The 24767-nt window shown below is 34.3% G+C and overlaps 1 protein-coding gene across 2 annotated transcripts in view; it reads left to right on the top strand.

The window, feature by feature from the left end:
• vmp1 (vacuole membrane protein 1) overlaps nucleotides 1–24767 on the top strand; it is a 124268-nt gene that overhangs the window by 28500 nt on the left and 71001 nt on the right. For both annotated transcript variants that reach the window (XM_028806793.2, XM_051931317.1), the window contains exon 6: nucleotides 16738–16905. In XM_028806793.2, the coding sequence (XP_028662626.1) occupies nucleotides 16738–16905 (168 nt within the window). The remainder of the gene's footprint in view (nucleotides 1–16737; nucleotides 16906–24767) is intronic.

Genomic DNA, 24767 nt, shown 5'->3' with positions numbered 1-24767 from the left:
ATTTTAAACTCCGGAAGAGTGGCTGTTTGGTGTAACATGGCACATACAAATTCCACTTAAATGTTGACAATCAAACCACTGTGATTTTTTTTGTTTTCTTTTTCAGTTACTGCTTTCCTGCAGTTTTGTTTGCATTATGCTAGACTTTCAGACAAATATTTGTTTTATTTTTGTGTAGTACTTTCTTCACTGTTATTAGGAGGAAATTTCATATACAAAAAATTTTGAATTACTAACATTCTTCATGGTTCAACAGTGTGAATAAGAAACATCATTTTTTTAATTGTAAGACATGGGAACACCATTTAGTTGTGTAGTAGATCTTCCCATCTGATTTAAAAGGGCCATTGTCAATGGAACAGTGTAAGACATGCAGTAGTTCAGTAAGCTTTGTAAACGCCCCAAATAACTCTGAAAAACATTTCAGATTTTTTACTGCTGCCTTTAATTTCATAAATTTTGAAATTCTGAATTTGCTGCCCCATTAGCCATCTAACATAACATAGTGTGTATTAATAATTAAACATTATTCTTCTTTCAAAACATTTTAATGTTAAAATATTATTTTTGAATTATGTGATATAACATTGATATTTTTTGCAGTTTCAAATAAGTTAGAACTGAAGTTACTGATTTCAATAAAAGAAAGGTTTGTGATTAATTTGTTATATGTAGCAATACAGGTGATCTTTTAGTCTTTGACAGTTTTAAATGATAAAAATGGCAGTTTAACATTCTTTGAATTTACTGTACATGACTAACTGTGTTTGCCTTAATAAAATGATGCATGATGGATGGATGGACAGACAGAGAAACCTTCTGCCCTATTTGTACATTATGATTAATATGTATTATTTTCATGATATAACAGAATTAACACCATTTCATAAAATTGTTTTGACCAGTGAAGAAATATTGGTGCAATAAATATTAAACATTAAAGTAATAATATAGTCATAATTATGAAAAAAGAAAATAAAAACAACCTGAAGTCTAACATTTTTATCTGCCAAGTTCCTTTCTAAACACAGGTATTTGTATGAAAGCTTTAGGGCATATTTCTGATGGTTGTTTACTGTTTGCAAAAAATAACGGGACTTTTCTGCTTCTTTTTGTGAATGTTGTGTTAAAAGATGCATGGAAAGTTTGAGAAAAATACTATAGACTGTCGATTCAGAACACCCTCCTTGTTGAAGCAACGTGAGAAACAAGTTTTAAGGCAATAAAATTAATGGATATATCAAACAAAAACCCTTGTTCCATTACAGTACAACTACATCATCTTAACAGCAAATAAAAAATCATTTTCTGATTTTTTTCATATTTTAGATTAAGGAAAGAAGCATGAACTTTAAAATAATGGCCAAGATAATCATATAATGCTGTAAAAAGGAAAAGAAAAACTTGACATGGAAAAATGGTGGAAGTTTTTAATAAATGTAAATATCTGTTCCCCAGTGATACTAGAATATCTTGAGTAATGCAGCTTGTGCTGTGCTTTCTAAACTCTTTTATTTTAATGAAAATAGAACATCAAAAATGAAATGTTAGATTTTCTTTCATAAGATAATTTTGAGTAATTGCAGCTAATTTACATTTTCTCCCAATATTTGATCATTTCTTTATTTATTACTTTTGTCCATATTTCATATATGAATTAAATGTTAGTTTCATGAAAACATGACTTCAGTTTTCCAAAGCATAGACCCATTTTGATATCCCTACATCATGTTTTAAACATTTTTGAAAACATCTGTGGTAAACAGTAACTCAACTTAATACATTTTGCCGACAACTGGCACTTGTTAGTCTTAAAAGCTGATAAGGTTTTGGCTGAATTCCAACTATTCAGCATTAAGCTTTTAAAAAGCAATGTTTTAAAGCTAATACCAACAATAGCCAAACAAGTTCTCAGAATATTACACAATTGACATATGCATTTGTGAAAGAAAAACTTTGGTAAATGTTTGGTTCAATCCAAAGCTTTAGCTTTCAAGCTTTTAAAGTTCAACATTTTCAGATGCCGTAGTCACAACAGCTAAAGTCTGATTACCAAGAAGCATTGATTACATTTTATGCCTTTATTAAATTACCATACTTTCTGTTTGTTTGTGGCAGGTAATTATCTTTTTTGTTTAATAAACTTTTTTCAGTTCAACTCTTGAATTTGTTATTGCCAGGCAACATGGTTACTAGGAATTTCTCTTGGTGTTACATCCATATACATAACAAGGTAAAAACAATTATTAAATACAGTTGAAATACACAATATACAATACATTACATCATCACATTATATACAGTAGTAGTGAAAGATAAATTGCACAAAACAGAAATATCTAAAACAGTATAGAAAAGTAGAATATGATTTCTGCCCAGTAACATATGAAGCTAGTCCTCATTAAATAAACACAAAATAAATATAATTTAGAATGGATGGAATGGTTTAAAAATTAGGAAAAGAGAGAGATGAATTAGAGGCTGTGTTTAACTATAGTGACTACAGTAGAAAAGAAACTGTTTATATGTCTAGTAGTTAGTGACCGGTAACAATTCTTCGATAATAATTGAAACAGATAGTTGCCCTTGTGAGTGAGCTTTTTCATTATATTTCCCGCACATTTTCTGTCTCGTGATGTATAGAGGACCTCAATGGAGTCCAGTTTTGGCATCTTCCGTTTAAGAGCTACAGTTGTTCATACCAAGGTCATTCTATCTGTGTGATGGCTGATGTGAGTGTGTACTCCTTCTTCTGTAATTTTTAGCATCTTAAATGAAACAAACTGCGAGTAAAGGCATTAATACAAAATTCACATAGTTTTATGTAAATTGACTTTTTTATTTAATGTTTTGCAATTTCTTCCAAATATTTGAAGGCCAAATAATTAATTTCTTTTAAGTTACATAAAAAATAACTTATTTTATTTAAATACAGTACAGATTTGCCCTCTAAATGGACTGAAAAGTGAAAAATAAGTTTCAGTGGTATTGCATCTTGCATATATTTTCAGAAGTTCATGCCAAATATAATGTACTCTTGTTGTAAATGTTGTGCTCCCCACATCAGATTTTTAAAAATTGTTGGAGAGAAAAGCCAAGCAAAATGACACCTTTTATTGGCTAACTAAAAAGATTACAATTAAATTGTTGCAAATACTTAAGGAGGGGTAATAAAGAGTGCAGGTTCTATAATTGAAAATTGAGCAGACTCCATGAGGTTTTCCTGTATTTCATTATTATGTTCATGTTATCTGAATTATTTTATTGTCTGTATTCCTTTAGCAAATTATTATTTATAATACATGTTTGGATTCAGTCACAATTCATTTTTAAATTGATCTGTTGAAAGTTGAGGTACAAGTTAAGGAAATTTAATATTCAGGTGAAGTACTTGAAATGTGTACTTCTTATTTCAATTTAAACTTGTGAAGTACAGAATTTTTATGTCAAACTAAATGGAGTTATTTGCAAGGAATATATTATAGTTTTGGTTTGTAAAATTCCTCTGATTTGATGAGGGGAGAGAAGTAGTAGCCTACCCTCTCATCACAAAACTCTTAAAGTATATTTTAGTTTTCTCTGTGTGCAGTTTCCTAATTGATAACAAATGAAGAGAAATCTGTATTGAGAAGCATGCCCCTTGCATGTACAATATTCTTGTTTGTGCTTGCCATGTAGAAGTACATTCACTTGATCATGTAGATTCATTTCATAAAAGAATGCAAGTTCTTATTGTCTGAACTTGTTGCCTTGTTTTTGGTCTCTTGCTTCTTGATAAATCATGTTCAGAGACATTTTGCAATATGAAATGCCGCATGAGTCTATCTTAAGTCTTGTCTTGAAAATCTTGACAAGAAGTCCTACTAATTTCTGTTTGTGGTACATTCACCTCTGAAAATTATTATGTCAGGCTGCTTGAGCAGTGAATCACATGGCATGTGGTAGTGACAGTTGACCACTAACTGTAAACCAATGGCAATTTTTCCTTTGTCTATTGTCTCAATCCACCAGGCAGCTGTTTGCCTTGTAATGGTGGATACCATTTAATAATTTGATACATCATTTTTGTCTATCATAGGGTTCTTATGGGTACAAAGAAGGAATAACTCTTAATGGATATGTTGTCTTACTACCAATCCTGGAAATGATTGATACAAATGATACAGACAGTTACAGTGAAGTGTAGCATGTATGTACGCCATTCATTGAATATTAAAGGTTTTTTTTTTGTGTGCTATGCTGCTGACTGTTACAACTTAGAACAAACTTAGTTATGAACAAAATTCAATTTCTGACAAAAAGTGTCTTCTTATACTTGAGAATCAGAACATCTAGATAAATATCTGCCCAATGGATATTAAACAGTAAGTTTTTATGCCAGGTTCATCTTGTATATCTTTGTTGTAGTTTACATCCATATGATCTTTTTATCTTGCTACTTTGTAGCACATTTATGTTTACTTTATAAATCCCCTTATAATAGTGTGCTTCATGAAATGTACAATAAAAAATTGATTGATTAATTAATAAGGATACTTGTTTCAAAGCCACTTTCCTTACATTTTTGCCAAGTGTGAGGGGATGCTTAGAGATTGCCTTATGTCAGCATTATAAGAACCATCATTGAACTTTATTATTACAAACATCACTGTAGTTGGTACTTTGTTTTTAGTTTGCTCAGTCTGCTTTGGTCATGTACTATAACTAAGCAATGCAGTGATCCTACCACTTCAGCTTACTTTTTATCCCTGAATTTTGATGGATCTGAGAATGGGAGAAAAAAATCATTTAGAGTCATTTTAATGACCTAATGATGTCTCATTGCATTTATTAGAAATGATCTTACCTCTTCCCTCACTTACCTCAGTCCTTTGTAATGAGATTTCTCCATCTGACCGTAGGTTCCCGTTGGCCCACAAACTAAAGTTAATCCCTGAGCGTGCGAGTCAGTGGTGATTCGACGAGCTGTTAAGGCTTGTTTTGCATTGTAGTCAAATAATTAATGTTAATTTAAAAAAAAAAAAAAAAAAACTTGGTGGTAAATGTACTATTTATAGCATTTTGTCCATCATATTAAAGTCAACATTTTAACATACCACTCTGTCAACTATGAGAAAAGTAACTTTTATATATTTTTTTCCACCCTTGTCCTAATTATAAATCCATTATGGTGTTGAGGACAGTTCATTTTGGCAAATATTTATGGTTGGGTGATGATGATGTGCTTTGACAAAAAGTAACTTAGAAAAGTAATATATAAGTATGTTAATCTTCTATGGCTACTCAGTGTTGCCTTTGTTGAAAAGAGAAAAGTTTATTTAAGAGGACTAATTTGTTTCTGTGTTTGGGATTCTTTATCAAATCTATCAATAACATTTAAAGGATTACTTCATAGACTAATGACTGAATGAAAAAATATATGAAGTATTAAATTTTGGTTGTCCCTGTTTATATCATACTTTAAAATCTTGGGATTCTTTATCAAATCTATCAATAACATTTAAAGGATTACTTCATATATTTTTTCATTCAGTCATTAGTCTATGAAGTATTACATTTTTGGTTGTCACTTTTTTTACGTCATACTTTTAAATCCATTATTCTGCTTCTCATTAACATTCATGTCTAAATGCTTACTTTATTTAAAGACATTGTGCTACTTTTTTATATTTTTTTAATAAATTCTGAGCTTTGAATATTTTGACTATTTTAAGGTTCTGTTTTATCCCCTCAATATGTTCTCAATTTGTTGTACGTCTGAATCTTCAGGTTTTGAAAGGCTAGTGTCCATCATGCATCACTTCTGAAAATAGTTAATTTCAGTGTCACATGTGTATTTGAAATCTACAAAGTCAAAAAAATACCCATGGAAAGAATTATATGACTGTTGTAGCAAATGTTAAGCCTTGTTCCCCATCTTTCTGTTCCTTAATTTATGATTGGTTGTGTTTTTGACTGTGCTCATTTCATCAAGGGGACCCACTTCCCTTTGCTCTTCTAATCGTGCTTAATTCATGGTGGCAGGAACATCCCCACACTCTTCAAATCCTTTCTGTGGGTCATCAATGAAGTGTAAAAGGTAAGTCTGGGGTCCCAAGGCCATAAAAGTTGAGAAACACTACTCTTAAGATAAAATGCTGTAATCTAGCGAGATTCTGAAATTGTTATCCCAAAGTTGTTGAGGGAAAGAAAAAACACAGCAGATGCTACATTTGATGACATGACGCCTTTATCTATGCTCTTATTTAAACTTTGTGAATGCTAATGAAATCGTCTGGAGTAGCACACTTACTGATAGGAATTATAGTCCCCACTTCGGCATTTGCACAAGGTTGTAGATAAGGTAAATGTGGTGGTGGGTAATGTTTATTAAATACCTTTCTTACTGGGTCAGTTGCGTGAAACTGATTACATTCACAGGCACTGCGCCTAGCAAGCACTTGCTAAAGTGCCAATCTTTGCTCCTTTCACGGTCTTCATTTGCATAATCCGGCACGCCCCATTTCTATGTGTGATCTCTGTCATAAAATTGGGGACGCTGTGTGTTAGACTGTCCCACTCGCTAGTACAATATTAATGACACATACCAAAAAATAGAATCCTGACAATTTTCAGTTTTTAGCTAAATGTGAAATGGTGTTTTGGTTGATTAGTGAATGGGTCGGCTTTGTATTTTATGCAGAGTGTGTATGTTTTATATATATATATATTATTTATTTATTAATAAAAAACATTTTGGGTCGAGACGTGATCTTCTCAGAAGACACTTTGGCGAGACAAGGCAGTGAGACAAAAGGACAGCTGTACTGTTAAATGATCGACGCACAGCGCAACAAGCAAAACATGCAGCTCGGCAGCAGCAAGCCAGCAGTTGATCCATCCGCATCTCCTTAGCGTGCGTTCAGCCCCCACGCCCCAATTTGGATGGTGTATGTCTGGTCTTATATATTATTATTATATAAGATCGGAGATATACCGTCCAAATAATTGGATTGCGATTCAGACCTATGCATGTAATACTTCGATTTTCACCCTGTCAAGTAAGCAAACTAGCCACCACGGTGCAACGTCGGAGGCTTTACCTCAGGCACTGACAACCCACAGTTCGATCCCCGCAAAGGTGCATACACTATGGTGAGCCCAAATTAGGGCGGAATACATGTCATGCACTCTTTGCATTACTTGGCAGGTACTGTATCATGAGTATGTGTAATATAATATAAAATACAGAGAAGGGGTTAAACTTGTTTATTTTGTTTCATCATTTTTTTTTTGTTCAATATGTTCCTTTGTTTCTACTGGTCCATGCAAATTTTATTTTCAGACTATTGGTCTGTTGCTCATTGGTTTCCTCATTGATGTTCAAAAGTGACCATTGTTTTACTGTTAATTGGCTCACAGACTTAGTACATCTGACTTGAGTAAGTAAAGATGAGTAAGGATTCTGGGAACATGCGTTTCACAAACCATCTTTATTTTTGCCCATTCAGGCCCATTTAGACATGACTCATGTATATTTTCAGTACTGCAGTTCTTTTGTTTTGCTGTGGATATTATTTTTTTTTTACTTTATGTGTAATAAGCCTGACATCAGTGCGACAGCTAGTGTTACCATCATATTTAGCCTATTGAAACCTTATGGGATTAGTTTGCTTTTTTCCTGAACAAATGGAATAAAACAGAGAGATGACAAAGTTTCCTATTTGGGACTGAACAGCTGTTTATTTTTTTTTTTTTTTTTAGTGGAAACAATCCCTCCGTTTAGAGACCTGTTAACTCTCCCCAACCCCAAGAGAAGAATCTGGCTGTGCCTAATCTGTCTCAAGGTCTCACCAAAGAGTGTTTGTTTTGTTTTACTGCTAAGTAATGGTTTTGTGGTGTGCAGTAAAATGTGGAAAATGTTTCCATTATTTAAATGTTACAGTGCTAGACAGGAGATTAAGGCCAAAAAAATTGAGTACATGTACATGTTTCCTCAGGATTTAAAAACTTTTATTAAAAGACACTTTAATATTAAGTACATGATTATCACATATGTACTTTATTAATGGTTATTATGCCATTTTAAAAACCTAATTCTCCCTTAATAAACCTTTTGTATAACATCACAATTCTAATCCTATAAATTGAGGATTTTTTTTAAAAACCCCTATGCCTCAGTATGCCACATTGTAAAATTAAAACTTTTTTTTAATAAAAGTTATATTATGACTCGTCATTGAATGTGAACAAAATCAAAGTAAGTGACAGATCTTATTTTATCATAAATAATTTTTCTCCAAATGCTTCTGTATGTGATAAATTGTTGTTATGCTCAAATCTGATCAGCCACTAACCAAAGTAAGCCACACTTCAGTGTATAGATAGATGGATCACACTTGTGAATACACTGTAAAAAATGTTTACCTTTGTTGTATGGTGGATAGGGCTAGAAATTTGATACATTTGACAAGTGTGTTTGTTTTTTTATTTAGTGCAATGAATAGGAAATTAGTGCAACAGTAAAGTATTACAAGATGCATTCTTTCATATTACAACAGTTGACGTATTGCTAACCTAAGCACTACAGCAGTAATTCCTATACCAAAAGAGAACATTTGGATTAATTTGTGTTGTACATGCTGTTAAAGCAAATAAAGAGCTTAAATAAAATCAGTAGTATGCAAGCACTATATTCTAGGACTGCTCCTGAGCATCCAAATGACAGAAATGCTTCAGGATATATTTGTACTGAATATATAATTTGGAAACTAATATGATAAAGATAAAATGAAGAAGCAAGACATCTAAGCTGAAATTCCTTGTTGCAATTGGTTGCAGTGTTTGGTTTAACCCCTTCCTGATTGTTCAGAATTAATCTCCATACAAACTGGCAAGTGTTTCTTTGAACTTAAAGAAAAGAAGGTTGATGTCCTAAAAATGAGATTTGAAGCATCAACAAATGCCTACTCCGCCATTGTTAGTTAATGTGGATAGGGCTGTCAAAAATAAGTAAATATTCAAATATCCGCAGACATTGGTTAAAAGTTCTAAGTGCTGCTACATGAACGTTTGTACTTAACGATTCTTCACATGCTTCATTATTATTTTTTTTAATTTTTGCCTGCGGTGCATCAGCAAAGCATACAGGTTTCTGAGTCGTGCATCGATTTAGCTTTCATTTGGAAAACCCGTCCCTTCACAAAAAGTGGATTTTCTGTTCATGTAAAGTGACGTGATCAATTTTAAGATAAATCTTGAATCAGGACAGTTTACGTGCTTGTAATGCATATGTGAAACCCATACAAGATCCATCCATCCATTATCCAACCCGTTCTATACTAACTAAAGGGTCACGGGGGTCTGCTGGAGCCAATCCCAGCCAACACAGGGCGCAAGGCAGGAAACAAACCCCAGGCAGGGCGCCAGCCCACCGCAGCCATACAAGATCACTCATGATTACTTGAGCATGTTAAATACACTCATTACTTTAGTTCTCCACATCCTGCCCTCTCCTTCAGCATTCCACACCGCTTTGTGCCTTTCTGATCCTTGAGTGCAAAAGATGTGAAGTTGGTATACAGTAATCCCTCGCTATATCGTGCTTCAACTTTCGCGGCTTCACTCTATCGCGGATTTTATAAGTAAGCATATCTAAATATATAACGCGGATTTTTCGCTGCTTCGCGGGTTTCTGCTTGGACAATGGGTCTTTTTACTTCTGGTACATGGTTTGCCCAGTTGATTTCATACAAGGGATGCTATCGGCGGATGGCTGAGAAGCTACCTAATCAGAGCACGCAGTTAAGTTCCTATGTGCTGATTGGCTCAGAGACGGAGCGCCGAATTTGATTCCGTTGTGTTAACCAGGAAGTCTCATCTCGCTCATTCAGCATCAACGTGTTTCGCTGTGTAAAGAGTTAACTTTTGTGTTTATCTTTGTGCATAGTCAAGCCCTTCGTTATGGCTCCAAAACAATCTGCTCCTGCTACTGCTTCAGGGGCCGTGCCCAAGCGCCAACAGAAGATGCTAACGATTGCCGAAAAGGTAAAAGTTTTGGATGTGTTGAAGGAAGGGAACAGCTACACCACTGTAGGACGCCATTACGGCATCAATGAGTCCACAATTCTTTTTATTTAAAAGGAGGAAAAGAATATAAGATCTACGGCCGCAGTGTCCTTTAACCAGGGCGCAAAACGAGTTGTAAGTGGACGTAGTAAGGCGGTAGTCCGGATGGAATCTGCTTTAAGGATTTGGATTGAAGACTGCCGGAAGAAGAACAACGGCGGTGCTACACAGTCGCCTGAAGAGGCTCCTTTAGAAGAGCTGTAACGCTCTCCTTTGTTGTGCAGTAAAATTAAACTCATTGTTATTGGACAAGTCGTCATGTCATTTTTGGTGAGTAACCATAATTAATTTTCTACGTACAGTACTTAGTACATGTACATATGTTTAGTGTCACTGTACACACATTTTATTGTATACAATTTTTCTTGCATTGTACGTATTTATTGCTGGTGGCCTGTCTATCGTAATGGCTGTAACATAACATGTAACATATGTGATATCGGAGACACTCAAGATACTTGATATCTTATCTATAATATTTATTTTATATATATATATATAATATATAAAATATTATATAATTTCTAGTTTTACTGTATATAAACAGTGTGTTTACATACATAATTTCAATGAATATCTAAGAGAATACAAAGGGTTTATGCTGTATAACTGCGGGAAATGTTTATAAGATTGTGGGAGAGTTTATAAGGGCTTAAAATATATAAAAATAACCATATAAACATACGGTTTTTACTTTGCGGATTTTCACCTTTTGTGGGGGGGGGGTTCTGGAACGTAACCCCCGCGATAGGTGAGGGATGACTGTACATTAAGGCTTGGTAAGTCTATCTGTGTTTCACAAATGGAGTTACTAAATACAGTAAATGTTGTATTATAATAAACCTAAAGTATTTCCTCCTCGCTATATTTTTATTTGGCAAATACTTTCTAAGCAGGATCTTAAAAATTTGGTTGCTCAGTTTAAAAAAAAAAAAAAAAAAAAAAGTTCACAGCAAAATTCTGGGACAAACCGGAAGAGGTATAGCGTAGTTTTTAATTTAAAAAAGAAAAAAAAAAAATCTTTTGGAAGTGTGCAGAGCAGCCGGATTTGATAAATTAGTAAAGTGGAGAGCCAGTCAAGTACTGCAGGGGTCAGCAAAAATATAAAACGCATATTTTTAACACTTAATATTTAATTACATTTTTTAGGAATAATTTTTTAAGACAGTAGTCTTCAAAAGATGCGTGTTGGATGAGATAGCTAAGTATGCTTTCCTTGCATTGAAAATGCTCTTATAATGGCGATTTTTTTTTTTTTTTTATTAAAATCGGATAACTTTCCATACAAGCAAGTCAAGTTTAACAAAACTAGGTTTGAAACAAATCAATCCCCACCCATGAGAAAGAGAGCTAGGCCAGCAGAGTAAAACTTTAAACTAGTAAAAATAAGTAAATAGATAAATTAATAAATGAATAAAAATAAATAGAATAAAAAAGAGGGGAGATAATCTGCTTCCTCAATTTAAATAATTATTCTAAAATGTTGTTATTGATTAGATCCTGCCAGGTTTTGAAAACGTTTTGTACAGATCTTCTGAGTGAGAATTAGATTTTTTCCAATTTCAAATAGTATAGAACATTAGTTACCCACTGACTTAAAATAGGCAAGTTAGGATTCTTCCAGTTGAGCAAGATAAGACTACTTGCCAACAGTGTAGTAAATGCAATTACAGTTTGCTTGTCCTTCTCCAATTTAAGCTCATCTGGAAGTACACCAAACACAGCTGTTAGTGGATTAGGAGGGATTGTGACACCAAGGCTGTCTGAAAGGCATTTAAAGATTTTGGTCCAAAATTATATTAATTTGCTACAAGCCCAATGAGGCTGGAACTTGATTGCAATGTTCGCAGGTTGGTCTTGCCCTTGAAAAATTTTGGACAATTGTAAAAGAGACAGATGTGACCGATATATAATTTTAAGTTGAATAATTGTATGCTTTGCACATATGGAGCGTTTTTTTTTTTTTTTTTTAAACTGTTTAAATAATAAAAGTAAAATCGGAAATATGGTAGTTATTTTCCATTATGTTTAGTTTGGTATGATGAATGCAACAGCAAGAGTGAAGTGGAAGAGGATCAGGAGCAAAGTAAGACTTTTGGGGCACCGGGGAAGTGTATAAACTCTATTTTAGTTCACCCGTTAACCAAAAAGCAGAGAAATGTGTTAGAAAAATGTGTCCATTTTATAAATGAGATTACGTTAGTATTACAGCATTGCATGTCTGGAGTAACATAAGGCCAAAATTAGTGTGAAGTAAAGTAAAGGACTGATGTTTTACAATCAAATGTCAGCATTTGCCTTTGAATAAGACTTTTTTCAAATAGATTTGAATTATATTTGATCTGACAGCTCTAATGAGAAACTTCAGCCAGTGGTTGTGAACAGTGTAATGTTTTGCTTGTGTATAAAAGTTTAATAATTTAGTATGTAAATCGCCTGATTAATTGTCTATATGTATCTCATAGCTACGTGTGTTTATCTAGCCTCTAGTTTTAGAAAATGTTTTTTTATATGCATATATACTATAATTCCAATTAGTATTTTAGTATTTATAAAATACAAGGGATGGGAATTGATTAAAAAAAAAAACAATTGCATAAATGTATGAAATTAATCACATCTAACATTAAACATGTAATTATAAAATTTATGCATAAATCATGATGTAAATACTCACTGAATCATAAATTTAATGTAGAATGAATACAAAGGAATTTTAAAAAATAATGTAATAGTTTAAACTTAAACAATGAACATAACCTGAACCTTTAACAAAATACTACTTGAGCAAGTACAACCTGAATTTGAATGCCTTCCTCAAAGGCAAGTTGAAAAGAAGGCAATAAGAAAATGAGGCCAATTTATTCATTATCAAATTGGCATAGCATATGAGACACAGAAATTGAAACAATTGAAATGACTGTAGATTTCGAATGGACTGATGAAGAGGTTGGACAGCTTAGCACATGTATAGGTTGCTTTTGTGGTTAGTAGAACTGTGGTGTGCCTTGGTATTTTTTGGGCTACAAAAAGTGAGCCACCACAGAAAAACGGCTGTAAAACACTATACTATACCTACACCTTTGCTCCTGGCATGCTGAAAAAAAGATCTCTGTAGCTGCTATCTCACTTAACCGTCCAAGTAATGAACTGTGTCAGTTTTTATGTGGCATTCTTTGCAAAAATTAGCAAAGATACTGCAAACTTAAATCATGGGTAGGGATAATCATTACATTAATATTTTGTAGAATTTTGTCATTATATTAGGGCAGTCCACACTGTAAGCTACCTGGTAGACTGGCAAGTTAAATACAGAGGGACTAGCAACTTATTTTGGGTTTAGTGACACTTGGATAACTTATTTAGCACTTATCAAATGCCGTACAGTATTACATCTTCTTATAAAAACATGAAATGGGAAAAAAAATAAGCATAATTTTTACCTTTGCAACTTTTATATAGTATTGCACCAGGACTACAATAAACCCTCCTTCCCACCCCCTTTCCTGAAACTCCCCAGCACCTATTTCATTATTTATAATGAACACCAATGGTATGTATTGACATGTAGCGTATTTTTGTGAACTGTGTAATGTGAAATGTTAAATCTTTATTTTATTTATATAATATAGTGTGTGCATGCACAAATTGATATCAGCTGGGTTAGTACATATTGATGGACTACAAAAAGGTGTTTTGCTACCATAATGCCACACAAAAAATATGTGGTGATGGGTAAAGGCAAAGAGCACTCCCATGACCTTTGCAACCTGATTATTGCAAATCATATCAATGGAACCGATAACAGATGTATTTCAAAGCTTCTGAATCTTCCAGTAAGCCACATTGGGCCATTATCCACATGTGGAAGGAACATCACATGACCATCAACCAGCCTTGCACAGGAGCTCCTTACAGCATTTCTGATCAGGTAGTTGGACATGTCATAAGAATAGCCCAAGAGCCAAGGACCACATGGAAAGAGCTCCAAAAAGACTTGAAGGCAGCATGTACAATTGGTACAGAGAACATAGGTAATGCACTTCATTGGCATGGCCTGTATATGTGCTTACCCCGCAAGGTTCCTTTACTGAAGAAAAGTGATACTGAAGCTCATTTAAAGTTTGCTACACAACATTTGGACCAAAGTTGGACTTTTTGACTGTCATACTACAGACCATGTTTGGAGGAGAAACAACATTGCACCTGAAAAACACTATACCAGCAGTGAAGTATAGAGGTAGAAGCATCATGGTGTGGGGCTGTTTATAATTTCATGGCACTGGAAGACTTCATGTAACTGAAGGAAAGACGAATGGGGCCATTTACTGAGCGATGCTTGTAATGAATCTGCTGTTATTCACCAGGATGATGAGGATGAGACGTGGATGGACCTTCCAGCAGTACAACAATCCGAAACATAAAGCAAAGGAAACTAAATTGGTTTCAGAGAAAGCAAATCAAGTTGTTAGAATGGCCCAGGTACCTGACATAAATCCAATTGACCATTCGTGGAAGGAACTAAAGATCAGGGCTCATATGAGGGCCCCACAGAATCTTAAAGATTTAAAGACAGTCACTTTAGAAGAATGGGTCAAAAGTCATACCTAAACACTCAGGCAAATGGTTACAGGAAGTGTCTTGAAGCTGTCTTTGCAAACAAAGGCTTCTCCTCTAAGTATTAAATTAGTGTGTTCAATACTTTTTCCCTGTGTCATTCCACTTTATTACACATACCTTTATTTACTGCCTTAATATTATGAATTCTTTATACTTGTGGATTTCTTGAGTTAATACCAATGTCTGGTGACAATTTCATGTGAATAGTCTCATTGGAAATATATTTACTGAAACAATGTAAATGTGTTCAATTTCCCCCCACTGTGTTTAGTACTTTAATAGTTTGTTCTTTTTTATTTTGTTGTTGTTATTTCAAATCTGGAAAAACTAAGTCCATACATACTTTTTCATAAAACCTTCTTCCAGTGCTGGGGGCATTGCCTCTTCTGGTAGCTCTGGGCACATCGCAGGAAATAGCCTTGGACAGAACACATTCACATACACTTAAACCATTCACACATGTGCCAATCAACCTAAACAGTACATTTTTGGCAAGCAAGTCAAAAATTGGCATATTCTGAAATAGAGTGGAATAGTGACATGTGATCGAATTAGGGGATGGTGACCCACATGTACAGTAACTGAGAGCTGTGGTGCGGTGCGATACAAGTACATTCGGTCAAAGAGAGGGCCCCGTAAAAGTTCACTCAGTGTAATTCAGTCACATTTAATTGGATGGAGGGACCAAACCTGAAATTGTGCAAGATGGCATGGCGGGGCATGACACAATATAAAAACATTCAATTGCAGAGTGGCTCCCCATGAATGTTTGTATGGCATTATTTTGTGACATTCAATCAAGTGGTCCTCACGTGAAACTTTGAGTAGGTACAGCATTACTGTACTTCACCATTACACTAGGAAATTGAATCTGGAAGAGCACAGCTCAGAAATCTAACACATTTACAACATGAAGCAGACAACGTCCAGTTATGGTAATTGAACTCTTAATGCTTGAAATGTAAAAATGCATGCCACAGCACTTTCAAGTTATACTATAACCAATACTTTAAAGTCAAGCATAGTATCAAGTCCTTCTGCAAATGCGTAATTCTCTGAAGAGTTAAATACTTGCAATCTGTAACTTTTCTAGGACTTCCCCAACCATATGTTTTGTGCGTAAATGAGCTGTTGCATACGCAATTTATTTCTTGTTTTCTACACACAGCTGTGACATGTGGTATGACTTGCCAGTTATAGACAACTACACATCATTGAAATGCTCTCAACCTCGGGTATCAGATCGTAATGAGCCTTTTACTGTGCATGCCTTGACATAGGTGGGATCTTTGACAATTCAGCTATGATGTGCTGTTCACCTTGGCATATAAGTGTGGAAATCACATATTTTACTAATGAAAGAGAGCAGACAACATGGAAACCCCTGGATATGTAATGTGATTGTACAATTTGTTGTCCCTAATAAAACCTGATTACTAATTTCTTGTATACCAGTATGTATGTGATTATTGCAATTATGGGTCTTTTTAGGAAATTTTTAGACATTCTTAATCTAAGAAACATACCAGACAGATGAATTACTTTTGAGTATACTTAAATTGTATTTAGCATATAAGCTGCAAATAGTACCTGAGAAGCAATCCCACAGGTAATACTTGAAATTGCTGCACATTGAGCAGCCTGGTTTGAATAGAGAGGACCAGTACCAAGAACTTTAGTATTAACTACAGCATGGACAAAATCCCCATTAATACATTTTTTTACATATATAATTGTCCATGACCTGCTTGCATTGATATTTAATTAATATTATGAGTTTGTCAAACACAATGAAGATGGTGTTGCACTTTTTATGGTAATAGTTAATTTACAGCCTTCAATCTCTCTGCAATTGTAGATTGTTTAAATTAAGAGGTTCAGGTTTTTGGAAAACTTGCCATAGTTTTGATTGATAATATTTGCATGAGGTGTTAAATTGTTTCCGCATAAGTTACTCTACTGTTTCTTATGTATTTTTCTTTGTTGTGTTTTTTTTCCCCCTCTGTTTAGGGTCCACATATAGCTTCTGTAACACTGGCTGCCTATGAATGTAACTCTGTCAATTTTCCTGAGCCTCCATATCCAGATAAAATAGTTTGCCCTGAAGTAGAAGAGCTACAGAGTACTATATCTCTTTGGGACATCATCTCCAAAGTGCGGTTGGAGGCCTGTATGTGGGTAAGACTGAAGCAACCCTATGGAGCTTTATTAAACTATTGTAAAGACTTCAACTTACAACTTCCTAAAGTTTGAGTAACTAGATGAATGGGTGGTTATGCTGCTGTATAAATATAATAAAACATAGATAGTCTGCAGTTAAATATATATCAAAGTTTAATGGTTAATATTGTAATTTATTAAGATAATTTACAAATAGTTTTATAAAGAATCTTAATTTATCAAATGAAGTCATATTTAGAGGTGTATACTTTAATGTATAATCGAACAAAAACAATAATGCATTTTATCATCCAAATATTATAATAATAATAATGCATTTTATTAATATAGCCCCTTTCTCATGCTCAAAGTGCTTCATAAATATTTGAATGGGTACAAAATTAATAACACAGAAAAAGATCAAATTTATTTACACTGGATACAAACTAATGCCAAACATTAAACACCATATAATAGGTTAATATAAAAAACAAAGTTTGGAATTAAAATAAGAAACAACAATCAGGATTAAAAAGCAAAAAAAGATACAACATGCTAGAAGAGAACCAAGAGCAAATAATTTGTTTAATATTACATGTAGGGATGTCAATGAAAATGTTAACTGGCCCACAAGTATGACCAGCTATTAAAGAGGATTTAACTGAGGAAGACCCATTGTATTGTGGAGAATGATCAGTAAGATTAAACAAGATTTTATTATTAGGTTAGATTCAACTTTATTGTTATTGAACATAGTACAAGTACCATGTCAACAAAATGCAGTTTAGCAACTAACCTTTGATTGCAAGTAATCAGATAATAATAAATATACAGTATACAATAGAGTGGTTTTGTACAAATAAGAATACTGTAAGTGGGTATATATACAAAATGATTAGTGAAAGTTAAAATATAATGATAGTATTTTGCAAGTAATGTATTAATAGAGCATAATAAGTGCAGTAAAGTATAAAAAGTGTAAATAACAGAAACAGTACATTTCTAAACTATCAGCCAAATACCTGACATTGACACACAGTTGGTTTTCGTTTGATGTTAAGATCAGATCTAACAGTTGTGGCCAGACTGACTCCCTGACCTGAACCATGATCTGCTGCATAGTAGACATGTCCAAATGGGGTCTATTCGTTTAGAGACACAAATTAAATAGATATTTACAATGTGTCACTTAAGAATAACATACAAAGGCTACAGTGCAAAATTAATTCATACAGTAGTGCTTCACCATATGATGGACCTTGTGTTAAATGAAACAATGGTAGCAGTAGAAAGTTCATTGCACACAGAATCCATATTTAGGGTTTATTTCAGTGTAGCATGTTTGGCATATTGACATTCTTGTGATGAAAACTTACAGTTGGATGGTGTAGTTTAAAACAGGCAGTACTGCAGAATGCCAGAATGTTTATGAATAGTCCAAACTGAACACTACATCTGGATAGAGTGTAACATAGTAAAGCCCTTCATGAAAATAGAAAGTAAATACATGGAGTAACCATATAAGAGACAAAGAAAAGCAATTACTGGACAATGGCAGACTTAAGGTCTTAGCGTGGTAAGTTTTCACAGGATAGCTGATGCCAGTGGGTTAGCAATTCACTCAAATGTCCAGAAATACACAATGAGATGCACAAAAATCAATCGGAGGAGTTTGCACGGCTATCATATAACTGAAAGTATCCACTGATGAAGACAGGTATTAGTGTAGCACCACTCCAAGGACCACACGAACAGGTAGTGCTGAGAGAAATGCTGCATATCAGTGAAAACAGTGAATGTTAGATGTCGGCGTTGTTTAAATAAAAAAATAAGGCAGAAGCCCTAGCAAACAATTGAAAAAGTTTAAGTAAAGCTTAACACTTAAATATTCAAACTAACTGCTCCAATCCCAATCAAAGTTGAAAAAGTATTAAATTGTAGTCTTGAGTAAAACCATAAAAAAATGACTGTGAAAGAGAGTGCAAAAAATATAAAAATGCAGGTATAGTAGTGGCAACAAGTATGCGCCATAGTTTCACAGAACTCGCCAATATTATATCATGTTAAAAATGTTTGTCAAAAGCATGATCAGTACTGGAATCTCATTTTGAAAAGCTAAAATAAACAAACATTGTGGGTCACTGTTATGGCAACTAATTAAAGAAGCAAAGCACAATTTTATCTTGTATGGGGCTTAGTTACTTTCTTCCTCCACTTTCCGCCAACTTTCTTGCTCCTTCACTTAGTCTTAATTTCATAGCAGTTGTTGCAGTGTAATTTAAAGATGTTAATACAGCAGCTGTTGTATGGTAAATGGTTTCACTTTCTTGTTTAGATGTGCTCTATTTTGGGACAGGCATGTTCCATGAACTTTGCATGAAGATATATGTGTATGATATGTATTTGAATACTTACTAAAACTCACGTGTGCTTATAGGATATTTAACATCTGCGGAAAGGTTGCAAACGGCAGTTTCCTGGCAAGAGGCAGGAGTCTGGTGACACATTATTTCTTAAACAGAAATGTAATCCGTGGTGGTTGGCAAAAGAGTGATTTCATCTTAAATGTATCTGCCTCCATTAAGACAGGTTCTAGTGCTGGATGTGATAGCAGTGGATCCTGCAGTGCCAGGATCACCTTTGTTTTTTCCATGTCTATTCTCCTTTTCTCACTGTACATACCAAGGAAAAATATTCTTGTAATTTGTAAAGAAAATGATTAAATAAGTTACATATTTGGCTCAATTTTGTAATTTTGTTATCAGAGGAGTTAACTTATTTAAGCCAAGATAGGCTAAACAGTGCAGTGGTTGCACTAATTGTTCATCATGATAGGGTTTTGTGTTATAAGATTAAATTGTGTTGCTTTCTGTCTCGAACCCATCTTATTTAAACAGTGTGTGGATTGTTTAAATTAATCTTACGATGCTTTGTTAGACATTATTTTACTTTGGGAGCTGTTGCAACCAACCCATTGCTGCACTTTGTAGCCACTGGCTACACCTAACATGTGAGGTAAGCGTAGTTTGAATTGGTTGTCATTAGGCCATGTAACAGTTTTAAATTGTGCAATATCAGTGAAAATGAGGAAGAGGTGAAGTGATTTGGGACTTAAGGGGTTGAACAGATATTGTATTTTGGGAGAGGCAGAAATGCAAGGTGAAGATCTAAGCAACCAAGTGTGTGTGACAGCTGTTGAAGCTGTGGATTTTATTTTTTTCATGTGAAATCAGATTTTCTTTTATGTTTTTTCACAATTATCATTTTCATAGTCATGCATCATTTTACAGCTTAAAGTTCTCCTGCAAACATGCTGGATTTCCAGCATATGGCTATTTTTTGATAATTAATATTTCCTGGCGTTTATGCCATTTTATTATTACTGCAGTAACTGTGTATGAACGCAACAGTGCCATTTTTAGGTGCATTTTAACAAATCATGTAATGGTATTCTAGCAATTACCAATGTTATGGAAGCAGGGTAATCTGCTAACCAGTTGTCAGGAAGCTGCTTTCTGTGAGCTGTGAGCATGCTGTGAACACAAATTCAAAATCTCCACTTGAAATGGAATCAGAGTTAGTTAAGCCTGAGGAAAGACATGTAAAACAAGGTGTTAAAAACCAATGGTGATGGGCGTGGTTGAAGGAAAAGGGAGGATGAAGGACAAGGTCTTTTTACTTGGTGTCTTAAATTAAACAAATCTGTTTCTGCACTGTGAGTTTAGCTACAATATTGCACGAATGTTACAGCATGATGTGGAAGAAATGCACAGGGCAGCTATTTTTGCTAAATTACATTAACACTGTCTGGAGCAACAGCCACCACAACTGCCACTGCATCTACACCAGACTGTATGCAACAACAAAAAAAAAAATAAAGTAAAAAATTTGCAGTTAACTTTACTTACCTGATCATCCTCTGTCTGTAAACAATTGTTTTCTTAATTTATGTTGTTGCACTATCATTTGTTTTTTTTATAGCTGTGATGAAAAAGGGAATCACATTAAAGTTTTTCCTCGTTTACAAATTTATTAACAATTTTCATTTTTATTCCAAATATTCTGCTAATTAAATATTCATTTCTCATATAAAAAGCAAGCACCTGAGGTATGCTAATGGATTCAAATGTGTTATTTATATAAAATAGAAATTGTTGTACAAATGCATTTTTCATGTTTTAAGTTATTGTAGATTTTTTAATAACTCCAAATTCAAACTTAAACACTAAGCTCCATTAAAACTTTTGCTGGAAAATTCAGTGTGTGCTATTGTGACCATAAGGCTTCCAGTAAAAAGCCAGTTTTAGTTTTTATGTCGTCATCATATGAGCTTTCTTATGGTTGTGTGCAACCCCACTAAGCTTGAAATCATCTCCTGACAGAAGATTTTATTTTATGTACCAACTTTCATGGAGTTCTTAACCACAGTCCACTTTATAACATGGTATATACATTTCACTATTTTTAAATAAAAATAAATTACCAAATACCTTCTTATGTAAAGCTATATACTTTTGTCACTGCTGCCACAAAAATAGTTTTATTTTAGCATGGTACCTTTTGCAAATGTTTGACATCTCAGTTACCTATGCCTATTTTTATTAAATGTTTTTTCATAGTGCTAATTTATCCATTAAGCACATTTCTTTTTCAGTGTTGTAATATATGAAATGTGCAACCAACCTTTTCAGTATTATCAATAACATTCTAATACCTTTTAAATGTCATTGCTTAGTTGCTTTTAACATCTATAAGCTACTTTCCACTTTATAGCTGCATGTGTTGGGCCAATGATTCTTGGGTCATAATTTGCCAAGTCTAATTTCTTTAAGATTATTTGCTAGTCTTACAGTTTAGCAAGAGTAGAGCTTTGATATACAGCCTTGCAGAGAATGCTTATAGGTCTGTTAGCCTCTTTATGCTTGGAGTAAATGTATTGGAAATCTTCTTTAAAGCAAATTTGACAAATTTAATTGTAATAACCTGGTGGAACGAATAAAACATGTCTTTAAAAGCTGGTCACATTTTCGTCTTACATTATCTGAGGGAGTTAACATTGTTAAAATTATTATCCTCCTAGACTGTCTGTATCTTTTTTAGTGGCTGCAACTGTAACTTTGTTCATTTGGAACACACAGAAATCAGTCATTAAAAAAGGCAATCTTCAGTGATCTAAAGCTGAGAAGGGTGTAACACTGCCTAATTTCCACATCTGCTACTGTAAATATACACATTATGGAAGGTAGCAGAAGGTGACAAATTTAGAATAGGTTACCAATACAGGAAACACTGTGGAGCTCAGATATTTATTTTTTGTTACACCCTCATAAGATATACATGTTTCCTCCATTTTTAATATGCACAATATTTAACGTTTTTGTTGGATCTATATTGGAGATTAAATTTTGGATTTTTCTTTGAATGGCCTCTCCTTTATCAAACCCTTACAAGTAGCACAAAATGCCTGAAAGCACAACTCTAGGGATTATGTTGCCTCCTCTGCCTGTCCGTACAGGACGTCTATATATAGTGAGTTGCTTAGAAAGTTAAGTAGAAGGTTAAAATACATGGTTGAGTTTTCTTTTGAAGTTAAATTTTATGTTAAAGCAAACTTTCTAAACTCTTAAGTTGAAAGGAGATAACACACATTTGTATACAGTATTCTAGTAGACAAACTTCATGCTAGTACATTTGAGTCAGTTTTTAATATGTATTTTTTTAAGTTTTAATAAGGAAAGTCATTTAGTGAAACGTTGAACATTGCCTCCTGTTTTTAGCATTGCTAGATAAAGTTCAGGAAAGTAAAAAGCCTGAAGCTATTAGTTCTCTTATCTGGTTTTCCTTGCATAGAAATTTGAATTGATTATAGTTTGCTTAAAGAGTAATTTGCATTTAATTTGTAAGTGTTCCTTTTAATTTTTAACCTGCTGACTTGGTCTTTAACTTTCAAAATGAGAAGAGACATCATCTTCCAGAACTTTCTTTAGGTATAGACTTCTTGAATAACTGAGGAGCAGATGCAGTGTCCACAATTGTAAATGACTTAATTCCTGACCTGTGTTGATTTTTTTTTTCTTTCTTACAATGGGTATCTTCTGCTTCTTTGTAAAATATACCTGTAGCTGAAAACACATGCTGATCAGAGTGTAGGTCACATTTGATTTTTTAAATTATGAAAGTTGTCATAACTATTGTATGAAGTAGTGGTGCTGATCTGATAGCCACTGAGCATGCCTAAAGGCATACATTAGGTAGCACGTGGCTTAATTTGATAGTACCCTAGCTGTGGGAATAGTTAGAATTTGTATACTCACTGGTTGGTGGCCATAGTCTCTTTTAATTTATAATGAAAAGCCAAACACCATGTTCATTTAAGATTGGGTGGGGATATAGGCTGGGTTTTAGGGTATTTCCTAGTGCAGTCTAAAAATTGGAATTTCCTTAAGTGGGACAACTTGTTCCACAGGACAGTTGGATTGAATGCTGCCTTTCGAATTCAAATTTATTTTGAAAAAGCTCTCATTCAAAGAGAGAAATTGACAATGATTGAGAAACAATGGTTGGTTGTTTTACCTTGCACTAATTTTGGGATTGTGTTACTGCAGATGTGCTATGCAGTGTTATGGCATTTTTTGAGATCTGTTTTTGCACATCTTTTTCTTAATTTTGAATGGTTAGCTTGATACGTTAATTGCATTAGTACTTATAAGTATGTGTCATAAGTGGACTAATTTTTATACAATTCTGTGAAACATGTCCTTCATACATTCTTGACCTTTCTCCATCTCATAAAGCATATATGCACCACTTTTGTGGTGTTTTTTATCATTTTTTTAAAAACACTCTTCCCATGGTTGCATCATTTTCTTGAAGCCCGTCATTCATATTCAGATTTCCAGGTGGTCGAGCTTTCTTTACAGGACTGGGTGTAGGGAAGGAACTCATTTAGATTTTTCAGACAACCAGGCATATACATCATATATGGGATTTCTAGAGGCAATCCACATAAATCCAGAAGAGAACAAAATATTTGAGCTCCATATGGACTGACTGTGTGGAAATTCAAACCAAGTCTTCTGGAGCTCTAAGGCTGTTTTGCTGATGATTATAACAAGGTCTCCAACACAGATATAGAGAGAGAGAGGTTGGGAGCATGCACTGATTACATACAAGTGTGCGCTGAACCACCTGGATTGGGATCCGAGTGCAGCCATCCAATGGGTGACACTTCAGCACCACACTGAACAGTGTAAGGTTTTTTTACGCTGGCTGGCATGCCAATCCTGCCACCAACCCTCACGTTTTCCCTGCAAGTTGAAGGACCTGCTTTCTGAGCTGGATGTAGATTTTGTCATACTCGTGACGGAGCAATTGCAGGTTAAGGGCCTTGCTCAGGGACCCAACTGAGTAGAGTCACTTCTGGCGTTTATGGGATTCAAACCGGCAACCTTCCAATTGCTGGTGCAGATCCCTAGCCTCAGAGCCACCACTCCACCCCGCTCTCCAACACAGTCCAAAATAAATGTGATTGAAGCAGCATCGAACAGGAATTAATTAGCATGATGAGCATGTGCATGTGTCTCCCTAGCCCACTTATTAGGTGCTGTTTAAACAGATGTAATTTAGACAATGCTAAAACTTACCTCATTCCCTTAAATGGAATGAAATCAAACTGCCCATAAGTGAAAAGAGACTTTGTCTTTTCTGCCTAAAGTACACTCTTGGGTTTTACTGTAGACAAATCATCCCTTTCCAGGAATTAAACCTGAAATTGGAAGAGTGGTAGGTGATGAGGTGTAGTATTTAGTCTGTGTGATGTCACCATCTTTCCACTAGCCCAATATACTTAAATAATAAATCATTAATTTACTTTCCATACT

The sequence above is a fragment of the Erpetoichthys calabaricus genome, chromosome 8, assembly GCF_900747795.2.
Source record: "Erpetoichthys calabaricus chromosome 8, fErpCal1.3, whole genome shotgun sequence".
Classification (NCBI taxonomy): Eukaryota; Metazoa; Chordata; class Cladistia; order Polypteriformes; family Polypteridae; genus Erpetoichthys; species Erpetoichthys calabaricus.
The sequence above is the reverse complement of the archived record's forward strand: the minus strand, read 5'-3'. Positions and strand labels throughout refer to the sequence as shown.